The sequence below is a fragment of the Anabrus simplex genome, chromosome 2, assembly GCF_040414725.1.
Source record: "Anabrus simplex isolate iqAnaSimp1 chromosome 2, ASM4041472v1, whole genome shotgun sequence".
NCBI lineage: Eukaryota > Metazoa > Arthropoda > Insecta > Orthoptera > Tettigoniidae > Anabrus > Anabrus simplex.
In genome coordinates, this window is record NC_090266.1 from 991157763 (window position 1) to 991182152 (window position 24390).

The window sequence follows — 24390 nt, forward strand, 5'->3', positions numbered from 1 at the left end:
ACACGGACTTTGGAATATGCAAACAGTGTTTGGGATCCTCACCAAGAATACCTAATAAAAGGAATAGATAGTGTGCAGAGGAAAGCAGCAAGATTTGTAACAGGGGATTTCAGGAGAAAGCGTAGTGTATCAGAAAAGTTAAAGGAACTAGGGTGGGAAAATTTAAGGAGGAGAAGGGAAAAAAGGGAGAAAACTAGACTTATAGGATTATATAGAGCCTATACAGGAGAAGAAGCATGGGGAGATATCCGTGAGAGGCTTCAGTTGGAAAATAATTATATCGGCAGGACTGACCACAAATATAAAATTAGAAGGAATTTTAGCCGAAGCGATTGGGGTTAATTTTCATTCATTGGGAAGGTTCTTTTCTTAGATTCCCCTGCAATAATAACAGCTACCTCGCAGGTGATCTAGGCCCTAATTCATTCCCATGCCTTGCCTTCGAACAACCTGCATTAACACAAGAAAATTAAGCTATTGAAAATAATCATACATTGTTTTTGCTTTGTTTTTAGCCGGAACCATAGTCGACGGGGACATAAGAGTGAATGGACGCCCTGTAGGAGACTTCATGCAACGGTTGAGCGGCTTCATGCACCAGGAAGATTTGTTCGTCAGTTCTCTCACTGTTCGCGAGCACCTCAACTTTATGGTAATAATGTCAGTTGTTATTTGTCGCTCTTCGCATCTTCACTCATAGGTATAAATGCTGACTTATAAAGCACAAGTTAACTAAGCAGGCGTCCACATTCACTGCCCAACAGTTAGCATTATTAGCTGCCATCAATGGAGGTCCGGGTTCGATTCCCGGTACTGCCAGAGATTTAACAAGCGGCAGGAGGGCTGGTGTGTGATACATGCAGCTCACCTCCATTGGTGGTGTGCCACCTCGGTACGACGACGCGAGTTTACTTTCTTTACTAATCAGACACTGTTCTTTTTCAAGAGAAGTCACCTAATACAAGAAACAAATAAGTCCAATAACACCCTACAACCTACAAATTAAAATAAAATGTTTGAATGTACATCAGTCAGGCTTTTCAAATTGGTATTTGTGTGTCGGTAAAGTCGGGGAAAATGAGTAAATGCATTTTCTTTAAATTTCCATCATGTCTGTCTGTCTGTCTGTCTGTCTGTCTGTCTGTCTGTCTGTCTGTCTGTCTGTCTGTCTGTCTGTCTGTCTGTCTGTCTGTCTGTCTGTCTGTGAAGGAGTGGAACAGTTTACCAGGGGTAGTGTTTGATCCTTTTCCAAAATCTGTACAGATATTCAAAAAGAGAATAAACAGCAACAGAGAAAATAAATGAAATGTTAGAGGGCATTCGACCAGTGCAGGTTAATGTAAATAAAAAATGTGTGTGAATAAATTAATTCCATCCCCTGGTCTAAGGTTTTTGGACAGCCAAAGTAGGGGACTGCCTGTAGGGGTGAAGTACAGTGGGGACTTCGAGGGCCCTGGGTCCGCTACGGTAGATAGATAGATAGATAGATAAGAAATGGGTGAGCCCTGTTTTCGCAGAGCTCCACACGTAGGTCTATGAAGACCCTTTGTGCCCCTTGAACGGGTTTGCCTAGTCCAGCCCTAGTGCTCCTATAAAGGATACCAGTGTCCGGATTTTGGCATTCCTGATGTCCTCCAGGCTCACGAAGTGTGAGCCCAGGTATCGATGTCTAGTGCTTGCAAAAGCCTCGCACTGACATAACACATGCGCGGAGGCCTCCTCCTCCTTACCGCATCTTCTACACATCGGATCCTGGGTGATTTTCATGATGTGTAGGTGTCTCTGTAAGGTATTGTGGCCTGTTAACAGTCCAACTACCATTCTCATTCTGGTCCTATTCAAATTCGTTAGGACCTTTTTATAGATTTGACTAGGCCCTTTGATAAGTTCACGTGCCTGTCTTGCTATGGTTAACCTCTTCCAAATATCTAGGTGAGACTGGTTTATCCATTGGGATATTGCCAGTCTCACACTTCGGAGTGACACTCCCAGGAAGGGCTCTGGTCCTGTAAAGGAACCCATTGAACCCTGTTTCGCTAGTTTGTCAGCTTCTTCATTTCCACTGATTCCTGTGTGCCCAGGAACCCATAATAAGGTAACTGAGCTAAGCTCACACAGCTGATCCAACATCCTTTGGCATTCCCATACCAGTTTTGATGTTGTTTTAACTGCACATAGTGCTTTTAAAGCTGCCTGGCTATCACTACATATAGTGATGTGTCTTCTGTGTCCAGGCATTATCCATATATTTAAAGCACAGGCTAGTATTGCGTATACTTCAGCCTGGAAAACAGTAGCATATTTACCCATAGGAAGGGAGAGCCTTGTCTTAGGCCCCCAGATCCCGGCGCCTGTGCCCGCCTCCGTCCGCGAGCCATCTGTGTACCATGTACAGCCCCCAGACTTAAGACGGGCCCCAGCGTCCGCGGCCCACTCCTCCCTTGTGGGTATCACCACTGTGAATTTATAATTCAAATTAAAGCTAGGCTTCATCAGATCCCCGATCATCATTGTCATAGGACAAGTCTGGTGAAGCCTTGTAAGAATAGAGGCATGACCTCTATTCGGGTTTTTGAAGGACCATCCTCCGAGTGACCAAAGGCGATAGGCACTCATTCCCGCTATTACCTTAACATATAAATGTAAGGGGGGAAAACCTAGGATGGCCTCCATTGCACATAATGGTGTAGTATCCAGTGCCCCTGTTATTCCTAGACACGCAAGTCTTTGGACACTGTTTAACTTGGTGCTCACAGTTTTACTCTCTGAGCCTGGCCACCAGACTATAGATGCATAGGTGATCGTGGGCCGTACAATGGAGATATAGAGCCACTGGACCACCCTAGGTCTTAGGCCCCAAGTCTTCCCGACGGCCCTGCGACAGGCCCACATAATCTTGCGAGCCTTATCCACCTTATGATCTATATGTTTCTTCCAACTCAGTCTTGCCTCAAGGATTACCCCTAGGTACTTAACCGAGGTTGTCTTAACTAATTTTTTTCCGAATAGGAAAGGCTCTGACAGTCCGTCTAGCCTCCTCCTCCTGGTAAATACCACGAGCTCCGTCTTATCGGGATTAACCGACAAGTCTGTCTCGTGACACCATCTTTCCACCCTACGTAGAGAACTCTGTACGAGTTCGGAAACCGTACTGGGGAAATTTCCTACCGCCATCAGGCTTATGTCGTCTGCATAGCCTTGGGCGTATATTCCTCCAACATTTAACCTGGTAAGTAGTTCGTCCACTACCAGACACCATAATGTTGGTGATAATACTCCTCCCTGTGGACACCCCCTGTCTATATTAGCTCTCAACATTACAGCGTTGAGAGTAAACAGAACTTGACGGCCCTGCAGTGAGGCCATAATCCATTTTATGAGCATACAGCTCACTCCTCTTCTCTCTAGACTACGTTCTATGGAGCCCAAAGATGTATAGTTTAAGGCCCCTTCTATATCTAGGAATACAACCATAGCAAGTTGTTGCTGATCCAAGGCACTCTCCAGCCTAGAAACCAGCTGGTGTAGTGCCGTCTCAACCGACTTCCCTGGTTGATATGCATGCTGATGAGAATGCAGGGGAAAGTCTCTTAATACTTTCTCCCTGATATGTCTATCCACCAGTCTTTCCAAGGTCTTAAGTAGAAAAGACGTTAGACTAATGGGTCTATAATCCTTAGGTCTAGTATATGAAGACCTTCCGGGTTTAGGTATAAATACCACCTTCGCCTGACGCCACATGGAGTACACGTACCCCATAGTGAGACAGGCTGTAAAGATTCTGACCAGGTATGGTATAAGGACCCCCCCCCCGCCTCCTGAAGAAGCGCCGGGAAGATCCCATCCACACCTGGGCTTTTGTAAGGGGCAAAGGATTCTAATGCCCACTTAACCCTTCTTGGGGTAACAATCTCTGCGGCTTCCCTCCAGCCACTTTTATCGGGTCTGAAGGATCCGCTCGATTCTACCTCACTATTCGTGATAACCGAACCTGGAAAGTGGGCATCAAGCAATAAGCTCAGGGTCTCCCCCTCTGTGGATGTGTATCCACCAGAAGGAGTCTCCAGTGAGCCCAGCCTTGCCCTTCTATCCAAGGTTAAAATTTTATGAAGCCTTGCCGCTTCATGTTGACTTTCAATGGAGTCACAAAATTGTCTCCAAGATTTCCTGGAAGCCTTCTTGACTTCTGACTTGTACCTTCTTTGTGATTCTTTGTAAGAATCTAGGCTTTCTTGATCCTGAAGTTCCCTGTATTTATTCCAGAGCCTTCGTGTATTTCTCCTCAGGTGTTCAAGATAACTATTCCACTTGAAGCTTCCTGTTACTCTTTTTGCCTTAACAATAGGGCAGTTTAATTCATAAGAGTTAACCAGTGTCCGTGTGAGAAAACTCACACTGAGCTCCAGCTCCTCTTTGTTTTTAATTATATTTGAGGGTCCTCCCTCCAGTCCCCTCCTCACGTCCTCCCTAAGAGATATCCAATCGGTTCGTCTAGGGTTTCTGTAAGACGGGATCTCGATGGAGCCCTCTATATAAAACACAATGTGTCTATGATCTGACAAGGAAGGCTCCAAAGAGACCTTCCAGTCTTTAAATTCCTGCATGATTCCCATGGAACCCAGGGTAAGATCTATGATCCAATCGCTCCTATTATTAATGAAGGTAGGGGTATCACCAATATTCATGATCTCAAGATCAGTTGTACATAGAAATTCTATGAGGTGCTCTCCCCTTCGGTTTGTATTTTTACTTCCCCAAATGCTATGATGAGCATTGGCATCACATCCTACTACGAGGTTTAATCCTTGTTTCCTACAGTATATCACCAGTCTCTTGAACTCCTCCGGCGGGGGTGGAGATTCAGAGTCTCCTGGGAAATATGCAGAACAGACAACCAAGTCTCTTGGCTGTCCGCCCTCTTCATATCTCATTAGGACTGCTACTAGGTCTCTAGTAATGAAACCCGATATAGCCCAAGCGTTATGATCCTTAACTAGTATACATGCTCTAGGCTTCTCCTCTGCTATTCCACTGAATAGAGTGAAACCTGCACAATTTAGTCCCATGATATGTCCCTGTCTAAGCCAGGGTTCTTGTATCAGGGCGACCGAAAACCCGCCTTTCTGGATACTTCTATTAAGTACCCTAGAGGCCGCTATACAATGTTGTATATTTGCTTGTATGAAAGTAATCATTCTTTACTTTCATAGAATACTTTACCTTATGCGGTCTCCGGAACTTGCAGCTCCGTCTCCCGCGATGGATCCTGGGGCTTGACTGGCCCCGGTTCCTGTCCGGGCTCCAGCTCTTCGCCCCTGCTGGTCTCGGTTTTATCTGTGGTGGGGTTGGTCCTCTGCTTGTCACGCTTGCCCTCCACTAATGTGAAGGTAGCCACATGCACCCCGCAGAAGATCTTCTTCCCCACCACTTTCTCCACATCCCTGGAGACCATGCTGACCACAAGGCGGACGCCTCTCTTCTCCTCCTTGCGGTCGTAGACCCTCCAGCTGGCGGGATTTAAGCCATGGTTCTGGCGTGCCATTCTTCCCAAAAGGACGTTATTGTCCTTTGGTTGTCCTGGTATCCAGACCATGACTCTCTTGTAGGAAAGCAGTTTGTCCATGCCCACAATTGTGAGCCTGGCTCCTTCCCACGGTTGTATACCTGTAACAAGGCTAGAAAGCCATGCTACAGTTTCATTGTTCTCCGCTATGATGACGGCCGCACCCCTTGACAGATAGCAGTCCAGGAACTGAGGCTTAATGGGCCCCTGTTCCGGAAGCTCGTCTATCAGATTGGTGATAGCCTCTTCCACAGCTTCCACCTGTTTCTCGGATAGCTGCTGGTCAGGATATCCCACAGGTACTATGGCCATCCTGATCCCAGCTTTAGCTATCCTGGCGTACTCCACTTTGGGTCTCTTGCGGGTCTGCCGATCTTCTTCTGGGGTTGCCCCCGACAGAAGTCGTTTCCCCGCTGGCATCTTAGTGGGTGGGGTCCTCTGTGCCCTAGAAGCAGAGCCCTTTTCAGGGTCCCGCCTCTTGTGCCCATTGTATCCCTCCACTGTTGTCGCTGTTGTGGTAGTAGAAGTCCCCTCAGCCCCAGGAGTTAGGCCTTCTTTGGCCTGCTCCCGGGCCTTTAAGGCCTTCTTGTATCTCCTCTTTTCAGCGCCAGAGCGCTGTTTCTTCTTCTTCTTCACCTGCAGATTGCCCACCTCTTGAGTGAGCCCTCTAACTGTTGAAGTCGAACTGTCCGAGGGTATCTCCGAAGAGTCCCCTTCGGTTGTTGTTGTGCTGGTATTTCTCTCGGAGGCCCCAGAAGAGCTCTCCGGTTTATGGGTGGCTACGGAACTCATGTAGGTCCCACGAGTAGCTAGGGAAATATATGTCCGCCCAGGCAGAGCCCCGCATACCTGGGTAAGGCTACTTACTTCGAGAGGGCGCCAAGTATCTCGAAGGCTCCGTTCAAGACACATCTCCCATGTGCCATGCACCCCATCGGCACGGGTCGCGTTACACCTTAGGGTTGGGCGGTGCTTTAGCTTCCTCCTCCTTGTATGCCGAACGGTTACCCAATAGGGCTCCATTCGGCATCGCAAGAAAGGAGCTACTAGTCCCCCTCACCGCGAAGAGGATCTTCAATTGAAGAGGGTAACCAAGGTTAGCCCCCTACAATTGTAGAAGCACACACGAGGGGGTCCGCTACGGTAGCTGTGAAGGCCCTTCACACTCCTAGGCCTTTCCCATCCCATCGTCACCATAAGACCTATCTGTGTCGGTGTGACGTAAAACAAATTGAAAAAAGAAAGACATCAATCACAGAATTATGTTAGGGTTGAGATAGGGTAATGATAGTGTGGAATCTTGGATTTGCAGTGTTAGTGTTTTCATTGTGAAGGCCGGTAGGATGTGACCTTTTTTGTTAGGGTAAATTAAAGCTGTTCAGAAAGATATCATAGTGTGAAATTTTGTTTCAGTAGTTGCGAAAAGAGCCATTTTCACGCACCTTTTTCCCTTTTTGGGACCTTTATTCCTTTATCCTCCCAACCATGCCCATAATCCCCTTTTCCCCTCTTTTTTTCTTTTAAGTTTAATTCCAATTTATTCTTTTTTTTGCTAGTTGTTTTACGTCGCACCGTCACAGATAGGTCGTACGGTGACGATGGGACAGGAAAGGGCTAGGAGTGGGAAGGAAGCGGCCGTGTCCTTAATTAAGGTACAGCCCCAGCATTTGCCTGGTGTGAAAATGGGAAACCACGGAAAACCATTTTCAGGGCTGCCGACAGTGGGGTTCGAACCTACTATCTCCCGAATACTGGATACTGGCCGCACTTAAGAGACTGCAGCTATCGAGCTCGGTCCAGTTTATTCTATAAGATTTCTAATCAATATAAAATATTTAACTTTCAATGAACGTCTCCTCAGCTTGCTGTGTACGTGCGAATAGTAAGCCTACCTCTTTCAGTAAACACCGCGCGGGAGTTGAAAGCACACCTGCAACAATGGAAAATAATTATGTGTTCGACAAAACTTCTCTCTACCGAGCGAGTTGGGCGTGCGGTTAGGGGCGCGCGGCTGTGAACTTGCATCCGGGAGAGAGTGGGTTCGAATCCCGCTGTTGGCAGCCCTGAAGATGCTTTTTCGTGGTTTCCCTTTTTCACACCAGGCAAATGCTGGGGCTGTACCTTAATTAAGGTCACGACCGTTTCCTTCCAACTCCTAGGTCTTTCCTAAGCCATCGTCGCCATATGACCTATCTGTGTCGGTGCGACGTAAAGCCACTAGCAAAAAAAACCTCTTTCTCTTGCTTTACCTCTATAATGTAGCCCACAATAATGCAGTTGACAATGAGTGATTCTATCCCACCAGAATCAGTAGCCTGCTGTTCGTGAATGTGAGTTTGTTACTGTGAGAGACGTCATCTGTTCGCATGGAGGCGGAGGCTGGTGATGCAGAGATGTCAGCAACCGCACCAGCGTAGTCCCGAGAATTGAGTCTGGATTCTACTTGAAGCTGCTAGAAATCGCTGAGACTGCAGTTCCAGCATGAATGAGAACATTGTGGTGACTATCACGGTGTTATAAGAGAGTGTGGACAGCAAGTGAGGGAGTGAGCGCAAGAGTGAGTTGTGTGATAGTCGCATTGAGTTAGCAAGTGAACTGGTGATGCAGCATTACTAAACGAGTGCACTACTAAATGTTACCATGCCAAAGATGTCCAGTGCCCAATTTATTGCTCTGGCTCAGGAATTCAAACAAGATTTAATAGACACTGATGAAACTCTTATGCGATGTACTATTTGTGATTCAAGAATTTTGTTAGGTGAAAAGCACGAGCGAGATCGCATCAAACAACACATTCCCAGATCTAAGCATCAAATGAATAAGACTCTTCAAGCAAACAAATCGCGGCAACCTCTATTACGAAATGCGTTTCAACAGAGTTCTTCAAAAAGCCAAAATTTGAAGGAATTAAACATTTATTTGTGTGCAGCTCTTACACAAGCAGGAATTCCACTCAATGAGGTGAACCATCCAGCCTTCAAGGGTTTTCTTGAAAAATACACAAAGATGTCAATTCCCGATGAGAGCACTACAAGAAAAATCTACTTGGATCCTGTTTACCAAGAAACCATACAAAGAATCAAGGAGAAAATGTCTGATTGCGATGTAGGAATCATTGTGGATGAAACCATAGACTCAATGGAAAGATATGTTTTGAACATTTGAATTTTTCCCTTAGCATGGGAAAAAGTTAAGCCCATGTTGTTAAAAACGTATGAGCTGCAGAAAGCCAATGCCAGTACAGTAATGCAATAAATTATGGACTTCTGCCAAAAACTCTGGCCTACTTGTATTGAGTTTGCAAAACTTCTTTTTGTGGTTGCGGACCAAGCTCCATACGTGGTTTCAGCTGTTAACCAATTGAAACCTGCTGAAGAAAGTTTAAGGAGAAAAGAAAGATCAACTAGGAATCAATGGATAACTCAGGAGATACTACATCTGACAGATGAACGATGAAAGTATAAGAATGCAAAAATATGAGGAGGACAGAAAAGAATACAGGTGATTAAAGAATGAAGTAGATAAATATTGCAGGACAGCTAAGGAAGAATGCCCGAAAGATATGTGCAAGAATTTTGAAAGTTGTATGGTCATAGGAAAGGTAGATTCTATATACAACAAAATCAAGGAAACCTTTGGAGAAAGGAAAACTAGGTGTACGAATATTAAGAGCTCAGATATAAAGGCACTAGCCTTTTTTTTTCTTAAGGAAAGAAATTTGCTCAATTCGAACATTGATATAGGAATTAGAAATATTTTTTGAAGTTATTTCGAGCATGACACTCTATGGAAGTGAAACATAGACGATAACCAGCTCAGACAGACGGAGAATAGAATATTTTGAAATGTGGTGTTACGGAAGAATGCATGCACCTAGTTTTCCTTTCTCTAAAGGTTTTCTTGATTTTCCTGTTGCCGGGCTGAGTGGCTCAGACGGTTGAGGCGCTGGCCTTTTGACTCCAACTTGGCAGGTTCGATCCTGGCTCAGTCCGGTGGTATTTGAAGGTGCTCAAATACGTCAGCCTCGTGTCGGTAGATTTACTGGCACGTAAAAGAACTCCTGAGGGACTAAATTCCAGCACCTCGGCGTCTCCAAAAACCGTAAAAGAGTAGTTAGTGGGACGTAAAGCAAATAACATTATTATTATTACTATTATTATTATTATTATTATTATTATTATTGATTTTCCTGTATACAGCATCTACCTTTCCTACGACCATACAACTTTCAACATTCTTGCATATTTCTTTCAGCCATTCTTCCTTAGCTGTCCTGCACTATTTATCTACTTCATTCTTTAATCACTTGTATTCTTTTCTGCCCTCCTCATGTTTTGAAATGTGGTATTACGGAAGAATGCTGAAGGTGAGATTGGTAGATTAAATCACGAATGTAGAGATACTGAATCGAATTGATAAGAGGAGATCAATTTGGCTAAATTTAACGAGAAGAAGGGACATAATGACAGGACACATCTTAAGACAACCAGGACTTGTTCACATGGTTCTGAGTGAAGTGTAGGCGGTAAAAACGGAAGTGTTAGACCAAAGTATGAATATAACAACAACAACATCAACTCAAACAACAACAACAACTTATTTTCATTTTATGAAATACCCATTTGTAACACCCACCGCGAATGTAAAACCCCAAATTCTGGGACAAAAATTGCGTTAAAAATGCGTATTTTATTCTCGTTGGGCAAAATAGTAGTTTAGGGGAAGATTTCATAATTAATTCTCAACTATTTCAGTTAATGCTGGTTCTGTCGACGATAAATGCTAAATAAAAACTTGCAGAAAATAAAATGTCTGATCTTATGTGCAGTGCAAATTTATCTTACGACGAATAATTATGGAAATATTTACGATGTTCTATTTATCTTTTATTAGTCACATTCTGCGGCATGAGGAGTTCCTTTGTAATATAATTGAAGGAAAAATTGCTGGATAAAGAGGAAGAGGACGACCCAGAGTGTCCTACTTCAAGAACCTGCTTCTGAGGATAAAGTGCAAGACCTACGCTGAGTTGAAAAGACTGGCTCAAGATGGAAAATTGTGGCTGCAGCGACAAGGCTTAGCCTTTAGAATATGATGATGATGATTTATCTTTTATTTTCTACACCTAACCGTTACTAATATTAATCTTACCGAAGAATCCTTTGTAACAAACTGAAGAGCTCTGAAAAATTCGGATCTTCCATTGCTATTTGTCCTGCGTCGCACCGACACAAACAGGTTTTTTGGCGACGATGGGCGAGGATTAGGAAGGAAGCGACCGTGGCCTTATTTGCCTGGTAAAAAAAATGAAATGGCGTATGGCTTTCAGTGCTGGGAGTGTCCGAGGACATGTTCGGCTCGCCAGGTGCAGGTCTTTTGATGTGACTCCCGCAGGCGACCTGCGCGTCGTGAGGAGGATGAAATGATTATGAGAACCTCACATACACCCAACCCCCGTGCCAGCGAAATTAACCAATTATGGTTAAAATTCCCAACCCTGCCGGGAATCGAACCCGCGACCCATGTGACCAAAGGCCAGCATGCTAAACGTTTAGCCATGGAGCCGGACTGTTATCCACAAAATAATTGCTTAATCATTGCTTTGGTTATAAGTTAATAAATACTACCGCGGCAGCGTCGGCAACTACAAAATACTATCCAATTGCCATAAGTTAAATCTATTTGTATGGCAGTATTATATAATATAATCTATACGAATGTTAAGTTGTAGTGGTTCTGCAAATGCGTTGAATTGCAGCGGTACGAAGCAAATCGTATAGAGCTCAGTCGGAAGAACGTCAGAATTTACATGGTATGTCTCAGAGGTCCGCCTCTGCGGTGTAATGGTTAGTGTGATCAGCTGCCACCCCGGAGGCTCGGGTTCGTTTCCCAGATCTGCCACGAAATTTGGAAAGTGGTACTGAACCCTTGAACTTACCATTCCATCGTTGGTCGGCCACGGCTGCTATAGTAGAACAATTTAGAACTCTTAAATCTTGGGTCGTTGCGGGAATAAATTCGGTCACGATCTTAACCAAACGATGGGGTTCAGAAGAAAGCCTAACTACTTGAAATGAGGAGCAAAAATGTGCTTACTAACTTTTATTAAACTGAAAGAGCACGATAACATCGTTAATTTAATATGCATTCTTGCCACAAAAATATAAAAAAAATGGATTATTGATTTTTGAAAAATTCCAAACACAGTCACATTACATCACGTCACTTCGTTTCTTCCGATGTCGAAGATTTGCTTCGGAGAAGCTAATATGTTAGTGGACAGCGAAACTGAAAAACTGAAAAAAAGAAAGACCTGAAAACCGGGCACCTATCATTCCAAACGAGAACTGAGAGTTAATCCACACGATCCGTGGAAAATCTGACTTTCAACAAGTAGAACGCCTGATTTTCTCTTAATTAAGGTTATCCACCAGTCAAATACCCTTCACGGATACGGAACATCCGCCGAATGGACCCTTAATCGAACCAAACTGACTATCAGTTGCTTTGGATAGGTTGCGAAATATTATGGGAAAGCATGGTGTTCACCACAAGTTAATGGCATCATTCACAATTGAAATAAAATTCCACCATGTATTTGTCATTCATGACACCCTTAAGTGATACGTTAATCCCGATGCTAACTGTGCATCACCCAAACAACTGTTCGGAAGGAACCAACAACCACATGATCCGGGAGGATCTTACGTTAAGTCGTTCTAAAGGAACAAAACTGCGAAATGCAGGAAACACTTACTAATCATGCATTTAGAAGAAATGCCAAACACTGAAGTTAATCAAAAAGTGAAAAGTCACTTGAAAATATTATTATTGAACCGATTTTCAGGTTAAAAATGGGTTTATTATGCTTAATAAATTTACCAGTCCACGCTAAAATTTACTACAAATTTAAGGAATTCTTTCCCTTGACAACAATGCTACCAGTACAGATCTCTCTATTTACTGTCTGTCCCAACACACTACTGGTAAAGTGATTACTTACTTATTCTAACTATGACTACGAATGAAAATACGACAAGGTGAAAATAAAATAAAATACTGGCTGACGAATCGAAACCGCATTCGCAACTCAAGTCTCATTCTAAAACACTGAGTGTCAATATGCACACCATCAAACGAAAAACGGACGTTAAAACGAGAAACAATGAAGTTCGTAAAAATAAATTAACATCTCAAAGTCATACAGCTTAACACGCACGAAGAAACACAGTAAGAATATTTAATCTAGATCGGGTCGGTGTCCCACACTTGGACAGCCCTCGTTTGTCAACCGCAGTCCCGTTATCTCACTGAGAGCTTCGCACAGACCCTCTACAATAAATCATATCGTACTGTAATGGCTACCTTCATCCAGACCACTTCACAAAAGAAACAAAAGAAAAAAATCTAAACTGAGACTTGAGTGTGTACAGCTACCATCCCAGACCTATCGTCGGGCTCACTTGAAATCTGTACACCCTAAACCTAATCAGTATATACATGATGCCTTCCAAATCCTATCGTCGGGCGTGACCTAGGACGTCTCATCATCAGTGACTCCAAGAATAAACACGTGACGTCCTAAATCTATCGTCGGGCGTCAAAGTGGGTCGTACTACGTCTCCCTTAACATATCAGGCGAACCGCAATTTCCAACAAACCTCCAACAGTAACACTGAATCTGGTCAGACAAAAAAAATACGCACGACGGAACCACGTCTCTATTATCAAAAGAATGCAAGTCGAAACACAGTAAGTACCTACCTCTCGAAAAATACAACAAGTGTCTACCTCATCATAATATGTGAACTCAAAAATAAATAGACGTGACGAACGATTCTCCACCTCGAACACAATCTCAGCCTGTGCACTGAAGTGTCAGGGCTGCCAATGAAAATTCCCAACACACGTTTCCCTTTTAGTGGATGCCTTCAAAATAATAATCATCACCATCACATTCGAAATTCGCAGATCGCCTATCATCAATTCCAACCATCTTATCCATGACCTCTCCAATGAACAAATTAAATATAACCCAACCGTGTGTCCAAAGTGCTCTTTAATCCTGGAGGCCGTACCTTATCTTAACAAAAATCACTGGATGTTTACTACCCAGACCTTTACATTTTACTAGAGTCGTTTTCACTTGGAATCGTTCTATCAATTTACAATGCTTCACATCATAGTCGTCTCAAGTTCGGATTGATTGCGGAAAACAATACAGCCTGTTTCACACAGCCTGTTCCTAAATACTTCCTCTACAAAAATGTCTCAACACTCTTTCTCATCGCTTTATTTCAGCGGTAACACTTCTCTCTCATCTCCACGTACATATAAATCCATCGCTTTCAATCCCTTTTCCTTCGAGACCCCTTTTCATACATCGATCCCCTGGTGAAAACGACAACCATTATTAAGCCCATCTCTGACTTTACTATAATTACGACTTTCGAACCTCAAAAATCCAAGAGCACACATCGACCTTTCGCAATTCAAGTATACACGATGTTTCAAAATTTTCTTCCCATTAACGACTGTGACTCTAACAAATTTTCTTGACATTATCTAAATATGCCTACGATCCTTGTAAAAATAACTGGTTAAATGTAATTTAACAGAGAGGAATTTCCTTATCCCGCGGTAAACATTATTATTATTATTATTATTATTATTATTATTATTATTATTATTATTATTATTATTATTATTATTATTGACCAACATTTCTGAATGCAACTGACACCTGAAATTACAATATTCGCCACGACAAAATTGACACTTATAACGTTCACAAATCCGCACTTTGAATGATATCTCATCTCAACACAAAATTTTAAGCGTCGCATTTTACCGTTCTTGACATGAAATTTACGCACTGAAAATTTTCACACGCTGACCAAAATTTACAACGCCTTTCGCCTGATAATTACGCATATCACCCGACAATCATCTGGAAAATTTGGTTAGGACAGACAGTAACTAACTAACTAACTACAACATAATGTAAAATAGACAGACCTGCACATTGGTGACATTCTCAGCATTCTGATTGCATCATCCCAGCAACCTCGTACTTAGCCACTCATTTTTACAGATAACATTTTCATTTTTAAAAACTCACTCATCCAAACACTACCCTTCACACACACGAGATTAAAACTACCATATAAACAATGCACTTTCTCTGTAACTTGCACCACGAACTTCCCTCGTTCTGCAGTCGGCTATAACTGTCTGATGCGTCTCCCAGAGTGGTTTCTCTCCCCGTTGTTTCAACAAGAACAGGTGTTCGGCCGATAAGGGAGTCGAACTATTTTGAATCGCTTCCCCCAGACCTTCTTCACTTACAAGAGTACAGGAAATGATAAAAATAAAATCTGCTGTGTATTTTTCAACCAGCCTACACCTTCCCAGTTCGTCTGCAAACGTTCACAGCTTCTCCAATTCACTTTCCTTCTTACTAAATATATGGACTTTAGCCACGAACATGTATTTGATTATTGTCGGTCAATCTGGCGCGAAATTCTAATGACGACGGGCACGAGCTCCCGCGGCTTCAAGTTCCAGATCGACACTGAAAAATCTACGGTGGGGGGTTTCTTTTATAATTTCCGGAAGGACGCTATCCCCTCTATGAGGCTCGGTTGTGAAATCTGCCAAATTTGCTTCTAATAGACCAATTTTGATAAGACTTGTCCCAGAACTCCGGACAGACTTGCACTTATGTTCGATGTTAATTTTATAATTTTTCTACACCCACAACAGGAGAAATAAATTGTTTCTGCCCGTGCGTTTCGCGCGTTTTTCTTCTGCCCATGACCTTGGCACGTGTAACTAGCTCGCTGTTCTCACGCTAACACACACTTGGGCTTAACTGCACTAAAATTATCCCTGGTGTCACTACCTTCACAGAGGGTGTATGAATAATTTTGCTTATATATTTCTTCCTTTACTATCTTGTCAAAATCCCTCGTTGTGCAGAATTCATTAATTTAGAAAATTGTCGGGCACTCGAGTTCCACCGAGGTGTCCCGGCAATCCACGAGCTCGCCTTGCGGGAACCTTCCCACGCAACATCGGGCTCTTGGGAGCGCAAAATGGCTGCCCTCAAACATACAGTAGTTTCTAAATACCAAATAAATATTTGGGAAAAATAAAAATTTTTCTCACCGTAGAATTATGGGTTCATAATCCACCTACAACCACGAAATGTTTACCCAGAAAGGGGAAATATTTAAACAGATATATTCCTTCAAAATTCTAAAGTGTACATGGGAATTTTGATACAGATGAACCATGATTCTACGTAAACTTTCCCAGCCGATCTCACTCTTGACGTAGGGCTCTGTTACTTTCACGTATTTCCCTGTTTTCTTCTTCCAACAATAGGATCGCGTTACAGATGTCATCAACAAAGTCTTCTCTTAAGAATGAACATCGTAAACATTCAGCGTCTTTCTCTTCTTTACTCCCGCTGCTTGCCTGTCCTCGGAGTAGTGCCTCGACCTGTCTTTCTCTCAACGTGACGATCATATTTACGGGTTGTACTTCTTCTTCTTCTCCTTCTTCTTCGGTGACCATTTCCCCAGCTGGTAAGGCTGCGTCATCCTGTAGTGGAATTCTTTCTTCGGCTCTATGATAAATCTGTAAATTTTATTGGGTTGCCATCATCATTTTATTGGGAGTTGCTAGGAGTCTGTTTCTGGCTGTTATCGATGTTATGTGCGTCATTTGGTCGTCTCTCCTTCAGAATCTGGGATGAAAGACTCTGAACCTTTTCCTACTGGGAATTTGAAGTTGTTTTTCTTCTATCAAGAGTAGACATTGACTCCTGCTCAAAATCTGGCGCAAACGGGTTCAGACCGGAGTTTCGCTGGTCTTGCCTATGTGCCTTCTGGAATTCCAGACTTTCAGCCCCGAAACAATCGGTGTTGACGTCCTGGCGCTGAATAGCCCCCTGCCATTTTTTCCTTTCGTGGTCCTTCCTCAACCCGTCGGCGTACTGAACACGTTCACGGTACCGTTCATCCTCATCACGGCGGAAGTTCTGGGTTCGATTATTTCCCCAGTCCCTGCGGTTATTAAGTCCATTCCTGAAATTCCTCTGGTTTTCTCTGTCCCCATCGTATCGCCTCCAGTAAGGGTTCCTCCTTTGTGGATAATTCCAATTACCCCTACGCCTTTTCCAATCCTCATTTCGTGGATGCGAGGGTTCCCAGTTATTCCGAAACTCACGCCTCCGCTCAGTCGGCTGTGGTTTTCCCTGCTCAGGTGCCTCTGGACTTCCCTCTGGGACCTGGCTAACAGTGTTTACATGTTGCTCGTGCGATCGTCCCCCTCTGGGTGCTATTTGATTATGGGTATGATCCAATTGCCTAAGGATCATTTCTGCCTGCATGGGGGTCTCTACCTTTGATGCAATGAGCATCCTTTGTACTTCGGGAGGTAACTGCTTCTGGATGGCCTGTACCAACTCTTGCTCCGAGGGCGGCGCCTCAAGTTCTCTGAACTTTACCATTTGTGCAATAAAGTATTCACTGAACTTTGTAGGGCCTATTGCATTATACCGACGTGAGTATAGCTCTAATCTAAGACTCTGCTGAATTTCCGTACTCCAAAATTTATTAAGAAACGCCCTCTGGAACTCATCAAAGGTATCAAAGTGGTATCGGAAGCCTTTAAACCATAAAAGTGGTGCCCCCTCTAAATATCTTTCAGCTACCCTCAACTGACGTTCCTCAGGAATCTTGGCGTCCCGGATGTACTCCCTGAGATCCTTAAGAAACCCCTTCGGCGTGGTATGTGGACCTCCATTAAATTTCTTGGGCTGGTCCTCATTTAACTTGATCATGTTAATAACGTTGGTGACCCCTGAGCTTTGAGATCGACTGGTATCTACATTCGAGCTCTGACCGTTATTATTCACATGATTGATATTTGGCAATTGACCACTGAGGTCAGAGTTAACAGCTGTCGATGCTTGACTCAATACTTTGTCCACCTTGGACTGCATATCTACCACGCTGCTAATCCAACTGCTCACTTCGCTCTTAATGAACCCAACTTTCTTGTCTGTCTCTTCCTGGGCTGACGTGATTTCCCTTAAATCCTGTTCTATACTAACTTGCCTGTCGTTGAATTCCCTGGTATGTTCGTTTTTCATTTCAACTAACTCCTCTTGAATTTCTTTAATTAAAATTTCGGAGTCCTCATTAGCCACTTGGAGTTTACTAATTGCTTCCTCATTAACTTGCAACAATTTCTTCTCCATGGTTTCGGTTTTTGATAATACCTGACTCTCCAATTCCACACTAATTTTATCTACCTTGTTGTTCAGTGACTGAATGTCCGCAGATAATATTTGACGTTGTTCCTCTATTATGGTTAGCGTTTTCCCCTTTTCCTTATCACTGGAGATCCGCATCTCTACGACCTGTTGTGTAATGTCGTCCTTAAATTCAACCTGGCTGTCGATCAGCTGCTTATGCGCCGCCTGGCTTTCCAGTAAATGCTTGTCAAGTTCCTTTCTCATCTCATCCTGACTATCACATAACCTACTGTACATGTCGTGGCTTTCGTCAAAACGCTTGTCCATATCGGTTTTTAAACTGTCATGGATTTTGGAAAACTGTTTGTCGAAATCGTTCTTTAAACTGACCTGCACTTCCGCAAATTGTTTGTCAATTTCATCCCTAATTTCCACTCGGCTATCATCAAAACGCTGGTTGAGTTTACCTATCTCACCCCTGACTTCCTCTTTAAGTTCGGTGCACATAGTGCGTGTCTCATGAACTACATTCTTCAATCCAGCCTTCAACTCATCACTAGACTCTCTACACCTAGCCTGGGTATCCTCGATACTACTCTGTAACTCCTCGATCTTACCATCCAAACTTTCATTATGAGCCTTCATGTCCTCTTTCAAATTCTCCCTCTGGACTTTCGCGTCCTCCATCTTGCTATCAAAACTTTCTAACATTTGCCCTTTCGTATCCTCCATCTTACTATCCAAACCGTCTATCTTACTATTTAAATTCTCACTCTGGACTTTGGCGTCCTCCATCTTACTATTTAAATTCTCATTCTGGACTTTCATGTCCTCTATCATCTGCATTAACTTCTCCAAGGTCGCCTGACCTTCCATCTCACAATACCACAAAGAATACAATAATGAGTACGCTGGCTGTTGATGCAACCAGAATACTCCAAACTACTAGGGAAAGAATTCACTACCTACTGCGTTTTCACATACAAACGCTGTTATAATTTAATACCGAAACTGACAACATTCCAACAGTTGTCTCATAAAATTTTGTTTAGGTGGCTGGTATCACAAACTTGTTTAATAAAAAGAAAATTCTAAAGTTAATAAGTTACTCTGGATAAATATCCCAAATAGTTTCGCTTCCGTAAATTAAGTAAATAAAGAACATGTTAACGCATAAACTTTGAATGTAATTCAGCGTTACCACTTCCAAAATTTATATTGGCAACATGACATAAGCTTCAATACAGCTTTAAATACTGGTTTCCTAAAATGCATTGTGACTGTTATTATTATTATTATCTACCAAGTAGTTACGCTCCTCATTAAACGTGTTAATATCTAGCACTCTCATTGGGCATAATTCGTTTAACTGTGGCTCATCCATAGTTCTCACCCGCTTGTATTATTTATAATGTGGCTTAGGCCTCAACATTATTTTATATTTTCCTAACATTTATTTTCAATGGATAATTTCATTATCGTTATCGTGGCATCGTATCGTTATCGTGACTTTGGGCTCCTCATCGTTATCGTGACATTAAGGCCCCACAGTTGATGGCGCCACTTCTACTGAGGCCCAACGTGTACTATTATTCTACAATTGGTCATCATTTTACTGATGTCAACCAACATGACTCGTAGTTCTTCCTTTAATGCACTCAAGCCCTCTCTGCTAAGTGACTTAAGCCATCACGTTGGTGTTATTTCTTACTGTCCTCCAACGTGGAATATTATCGTCCTCCTCATCGTGACTTAAGCCCCACAGTTGGCGCGCCACTTCTACTGAACCCTTGAACTTACCATTCCATCGTTGGTCGGCCACGGCTGCTATAGTAGAACAATTTAGAACTCTTAAATCTTGGGTCGTTGCGGGAATAAATTCGGTCACGATCTTAACCAAACGATGGGGTTCAGAAGAAAGCCTAACTACTTGAAATGAGGAGCAAAAATGTGCTTACTAACTTTTATTAAACTGAAAGAGCACGATAACATCGTTAATTTAATATGCATTCTTGCCACAAAAATATAAAAAAATGGATTATTGATTTTTGAAAAATTCCAAACACAGTCACATTACATCACGTCACTTCGTTTCTTCCGATGTCGAAGATTTGCTTCGGAGAAGCTAATATGTTAGTGGACAGCGAAACTGAAAAACTGAAAAAAAGAAAGACCTGAAAACCGGGCACCTATCATTCCAAACGAGAACTGAGAGTTAATCCACACGATCCGTGGAAAATCTGACTTTCAACAAGTAGAACGCCTGATTTTCTCTTAATTAAGGTTATCCACCAGTCAAATACCCTTCACGGATACGGAACATCCGCCGAATGGACCCTTAATCGAACCAAACTGACTATCAGTTGCTTTGGATAGGTTGCGAAATATTATGGGAAAGCATGGTGTTCACCACAAGTTAATGGCATCATTCACAATTGAAATAAAATTCCACCATGTATTTGTCATTCATGACACCCTTAAGTGATACGTTAATCCCGATGCTAACTGTGCATCACCCAAACAACTGTTCGGAAGGAACCAACAACCACATGATCCGGGAGGATCTTACGTTAAGTCGTTCTAAAGGAACAAAACTGCGAAATGCAGGAAACACTTACTAATCATGCATTTAGAAGAAATGCCAAACACTGAAGTTAATCAAAAAGTGAAAAGTCACTTGAAAATATTATTATTGAACCGATTTTCAGGTTAAAAATGGGTTTATTATGCTTAATAAATTTACCAGTCCACGCTAAAATTTACTACAAATTTAAGGAATTCTTTCCCTTGACAACAATGCTACCAGTACAGATCTCTCTATTTACTGTCTGTCCCAACACACTACTGGTAAAGTGATTACTTACTTATTCTAACTATGACTACGAATGAAAATACGACAAGGTGAAAATAAAATAAAATACTGGCTGACGAATCGAAACCGCATTCGCAACTCAAGTCTCATTCTAAAACACTGAGTGTCAATATGCACACCATCAAACGAAAAACGGACGTTAAAACGAGAAACAATGAAGTTCGTAAAAATAAATTAACATCTCAAAGTCATACAGCTTAACACGCACGAAGAAACACAGTAAGAATATTTAATCTAGATCGGGTCGGTGTCCCACACTTGGACAGCCCTCGTTTGTCAACCGCAGTCCCGTTATCTCACTGAGAGCTTCGCACAGACCCTCTACAATAAATCATATCGTACTGTAATGGCTACCTTCATCCAGACCACTTCACAAAAGAAACAAAAGAAAAAAATCTAAACTGAGACTTGAGTGTGTACAGCTACCATCCCAGACCTATCGTCGGGCTCACTTGAAATCTGTACACCCTAAACCTAATCAGTATATACATGATGCCTTCCAAATCCTATCGTCGGGCGTGACCTAGGACGTCTCATCATCAGTGACTCCAAGAATAAACACGTGACGTCCTAAATCTATCGTCGGGCGTCAAAGTGGGTCGTACTACGTCTCCCTTAACATATCAGGCGAACCGCAATTTCCAACAAACCTCCAACAGTAACACTGAATCTGGTCAGACAAAAAAAATACGCACGACGGAACCACGTCTCTATTATCAAAAGAATGCAAGTCGAAACACAGTAAGTACCTACCTCTCGAAAAATACAACAAGTGTCTACCTCATCATAATATGTGAACTCAAAAATAAATAGACGTGACGAACGATTCTCCACCTCGAACACAATCTCAGCCTGTGCACTGAAGTGTCAGGGCTGCCAATGAAAATTCCCAACACACGTTTCCCTTTTAGTGGATGCCTTCAAAATAATAATCATCACCATCACATTCGAAATTCGCAGATCGCCTATCATCAATTCCAACCATCTTATCCATGACCTCTCCAATGAACAAATTAAATATAACCCAACCGTGTGTCCAAAGTGCTCTTTAATCCTGGAGGCCGTACCTTATCTTAACAAAAATCACTGGATGTTTACTACCCAGACCTTTACATTTTACTAGAGTCGTTTTCACTTGGAATCGTTCTATCAATTTACAATGCTTCACATCATAGTCGTCTCAAGTTCGGATTGATTGCGGAAAACAATACAGCCTGTTTCACACAGCCTGTTCCTAAATACTTCCTCTACAAAAATGTCTCAACACTCTTTCTCATCGCTTTATTTCAGCGGTAACACTTCTCTCTCATCTCCACGTACATATAAATCCATCGCTTTCAATCCCTTTTCCTTCGAGACCCCTTTTCATACATCGATCCCCTGGTGAAAACGACAACCATTATTAAGCCCATCTCTGACTTTACTATAATTACGACTTTCGAACCTCAAAAATCCAAGAGCACACATCGACCTTTCGCAATTCAAGTATACACGATGTTTCAAAATTTTCTTCCCATTAACGACTGTGACTCTAACAAATTTTCTTGACATTATCTAAATATGCCTACGATCCTTGTAAAAATAACTGGTTAAATGTAATTTAACAGAGAGGAATTTCCTTATCCCGCGGTAAACATTATTATTATTATTATTATTATTATTATTATTATTATTATTATTATTATTATTATTATTATTATTATTATTATTATTATTATTATTATTATTGACCAACATTTCTGAATGCAACTGACACCTGAAATTACAATATTCGCCACGACAAAATTGACACTTATAACGTTCACAAATCCGCACTTTGAATGATATCTCATCTCAACACAAAATTTTAAGCGTCGCATTTTACCGTTCTTGACATGAAATTTACGCACTGAAAATTTTCACACGCTGACCAAAATTTACAACGCCTTTCGCCTGATAATTACGCATATCACCCGACAATCATCTGGAAAATTTGGTTAGGACAGACAGTAACTAACTAACTAACTACAACATAATGTAAAATAGACAGACCTGCACATTGGTGACATTCTCAGCATTCTGATTGCATCATCCCAGCAACCTCGTACTTAGCCACTCATTTTTACAGATAACATTTTCATTTTTAAAAACTCACTCATCCAAACACTACCCTTCACACACACGAGATTAAAACTACCATATAAACAATGCACTTTCTCTGTAACTTGCACCACGAACTTCCCTCGTTCTGCAGTCGGCTATAACTGTCTGATGCGTCTCCCAGAGTGGTTTCTCTCCCCGTTGTTTCAACAAGAACAGGTGTTCGGCCGATAAGGGAGTCGAACTATTTTGAATCGCTTCCCCCAGACCTTCTTCACTTACAAGAGTACAGGAAATGATAAAAATAAAATCTGCTGTGTATTTTTCAACCAGCCTACACCTTCCCAGTTCGTCTGCAAACGTTCACAGCTTCTCCAATTCACTTTCCTTCTTACTAAATATATGGACTTTAGCCACGAACATGTATTTGATTATTGTCGGTCAATCTGGCGCGAAATTCTAATGACGACGGGCACGAGCTCCCGCGGCTTCAAGTTCCAGATCGACACTGAAAAATCTACGGTGGGGGGTTTCTTTTATAATTTCCGGAAGGACGCTATCCCCTCTATGAGGCTCGGTTGTGAAATCTGCCAAATTTGCTTCTAATAGACCAATTTTGATAAGACTTGTCCCAGAACTCCGGACAGACTTGCACTTATGTTCGATGTTAATTTTATAATTTTTCTACACCCACAACAGGAGAAATAAATTGTTTCTGCCCGTGCGTTTCGCGCGTTTTTCTTCTGCCCATGACCTTGGCACGTGTAACTAGCTCGCTGTTCTCACGCTAACACACACTTGGGCTTAACTGCACTAAAATTATCCCTGGTGTCACTACCTTCACAGAGGGTGTATGAATAATTTTGCTTATATATTTCTTCCTTTACTATCTTGTCAAAATCCCTCGTTGTGCAGAATTCATTAATTTAGAAAATTGTCGGGCACTCGAGTTCCACCGAGGTGTCCCGGCAATCCACGAGCTCGCCTTGCGGGAACCTTCCCACGCAACATCGGGCTCTTGGGAGCGCAAAATGGCTGCCCTCAAACATACAGTAGTTTCTAAATACCAAATAAATATTTGGGAAAAATAAAAATTTTTCTCACCGTAGAATTATGGGTTCAGTACGAGGGCTGGAACGGGGTCCGCTCAGCCTCGGGAGGTATTAATAAAACATATTTTTGAGAATTTCACACTTGAACTATTGGTACAAAAATGTGGATTTTTTAGATATGTGTGAATTATGTGTCATAATTCATAAAATGTCCGCCTCTGTGGTGTAGTGGTTAGCGTGATTAGCTGCCACCCCCGGAGGTCCGGGTTCGATTCCCGGCTCTGCCACGAAATTTGAAAAGTGGTACGAGGGCTGGAACGGGGTCCACTCAGCCTCGAGAGGTCAACTGAGTAGAGGTGGGTTCGATTCCCACCTCAGCCATCCTGGAAGTGGTTTTCCGTGGTTTCCCACTTCTCCTCCAGGCGAATGCCGGGATGGTACCTAACTTAAGGCCACGGCCGCTTCCTTCCCTCTTCCTTGCCTATCCCTTCCAATCTTCCCATCCCTCCACAAGGCCCCTGTTCAGCATAGCAGGTGAGGCCGCCTGGGCGAGGTA

At 42.5% G+C, this 24390-nt stretch overlaps 1 protein-coding gene across 1 annotated transcript in view; it reads left to right on the plus strand.

Annotated features, from left to right (window-relative positions):
• Positions 1 to 24390, plus strand: part of st (scarlet) — a 580386-nt gene that overhangs the window by 276744 nt on the left and 279252 nt on the right. The window contains exon 4 of the mRNA XM_067141853.2: positions 516 to 652. Coding sequence (XP_066997954.2) covers positions 516 to 652 — 137 coding nt within the window. The remainder of the gene's footprint in view (positions 1 to 515; positions 653 to 24390) is intronic.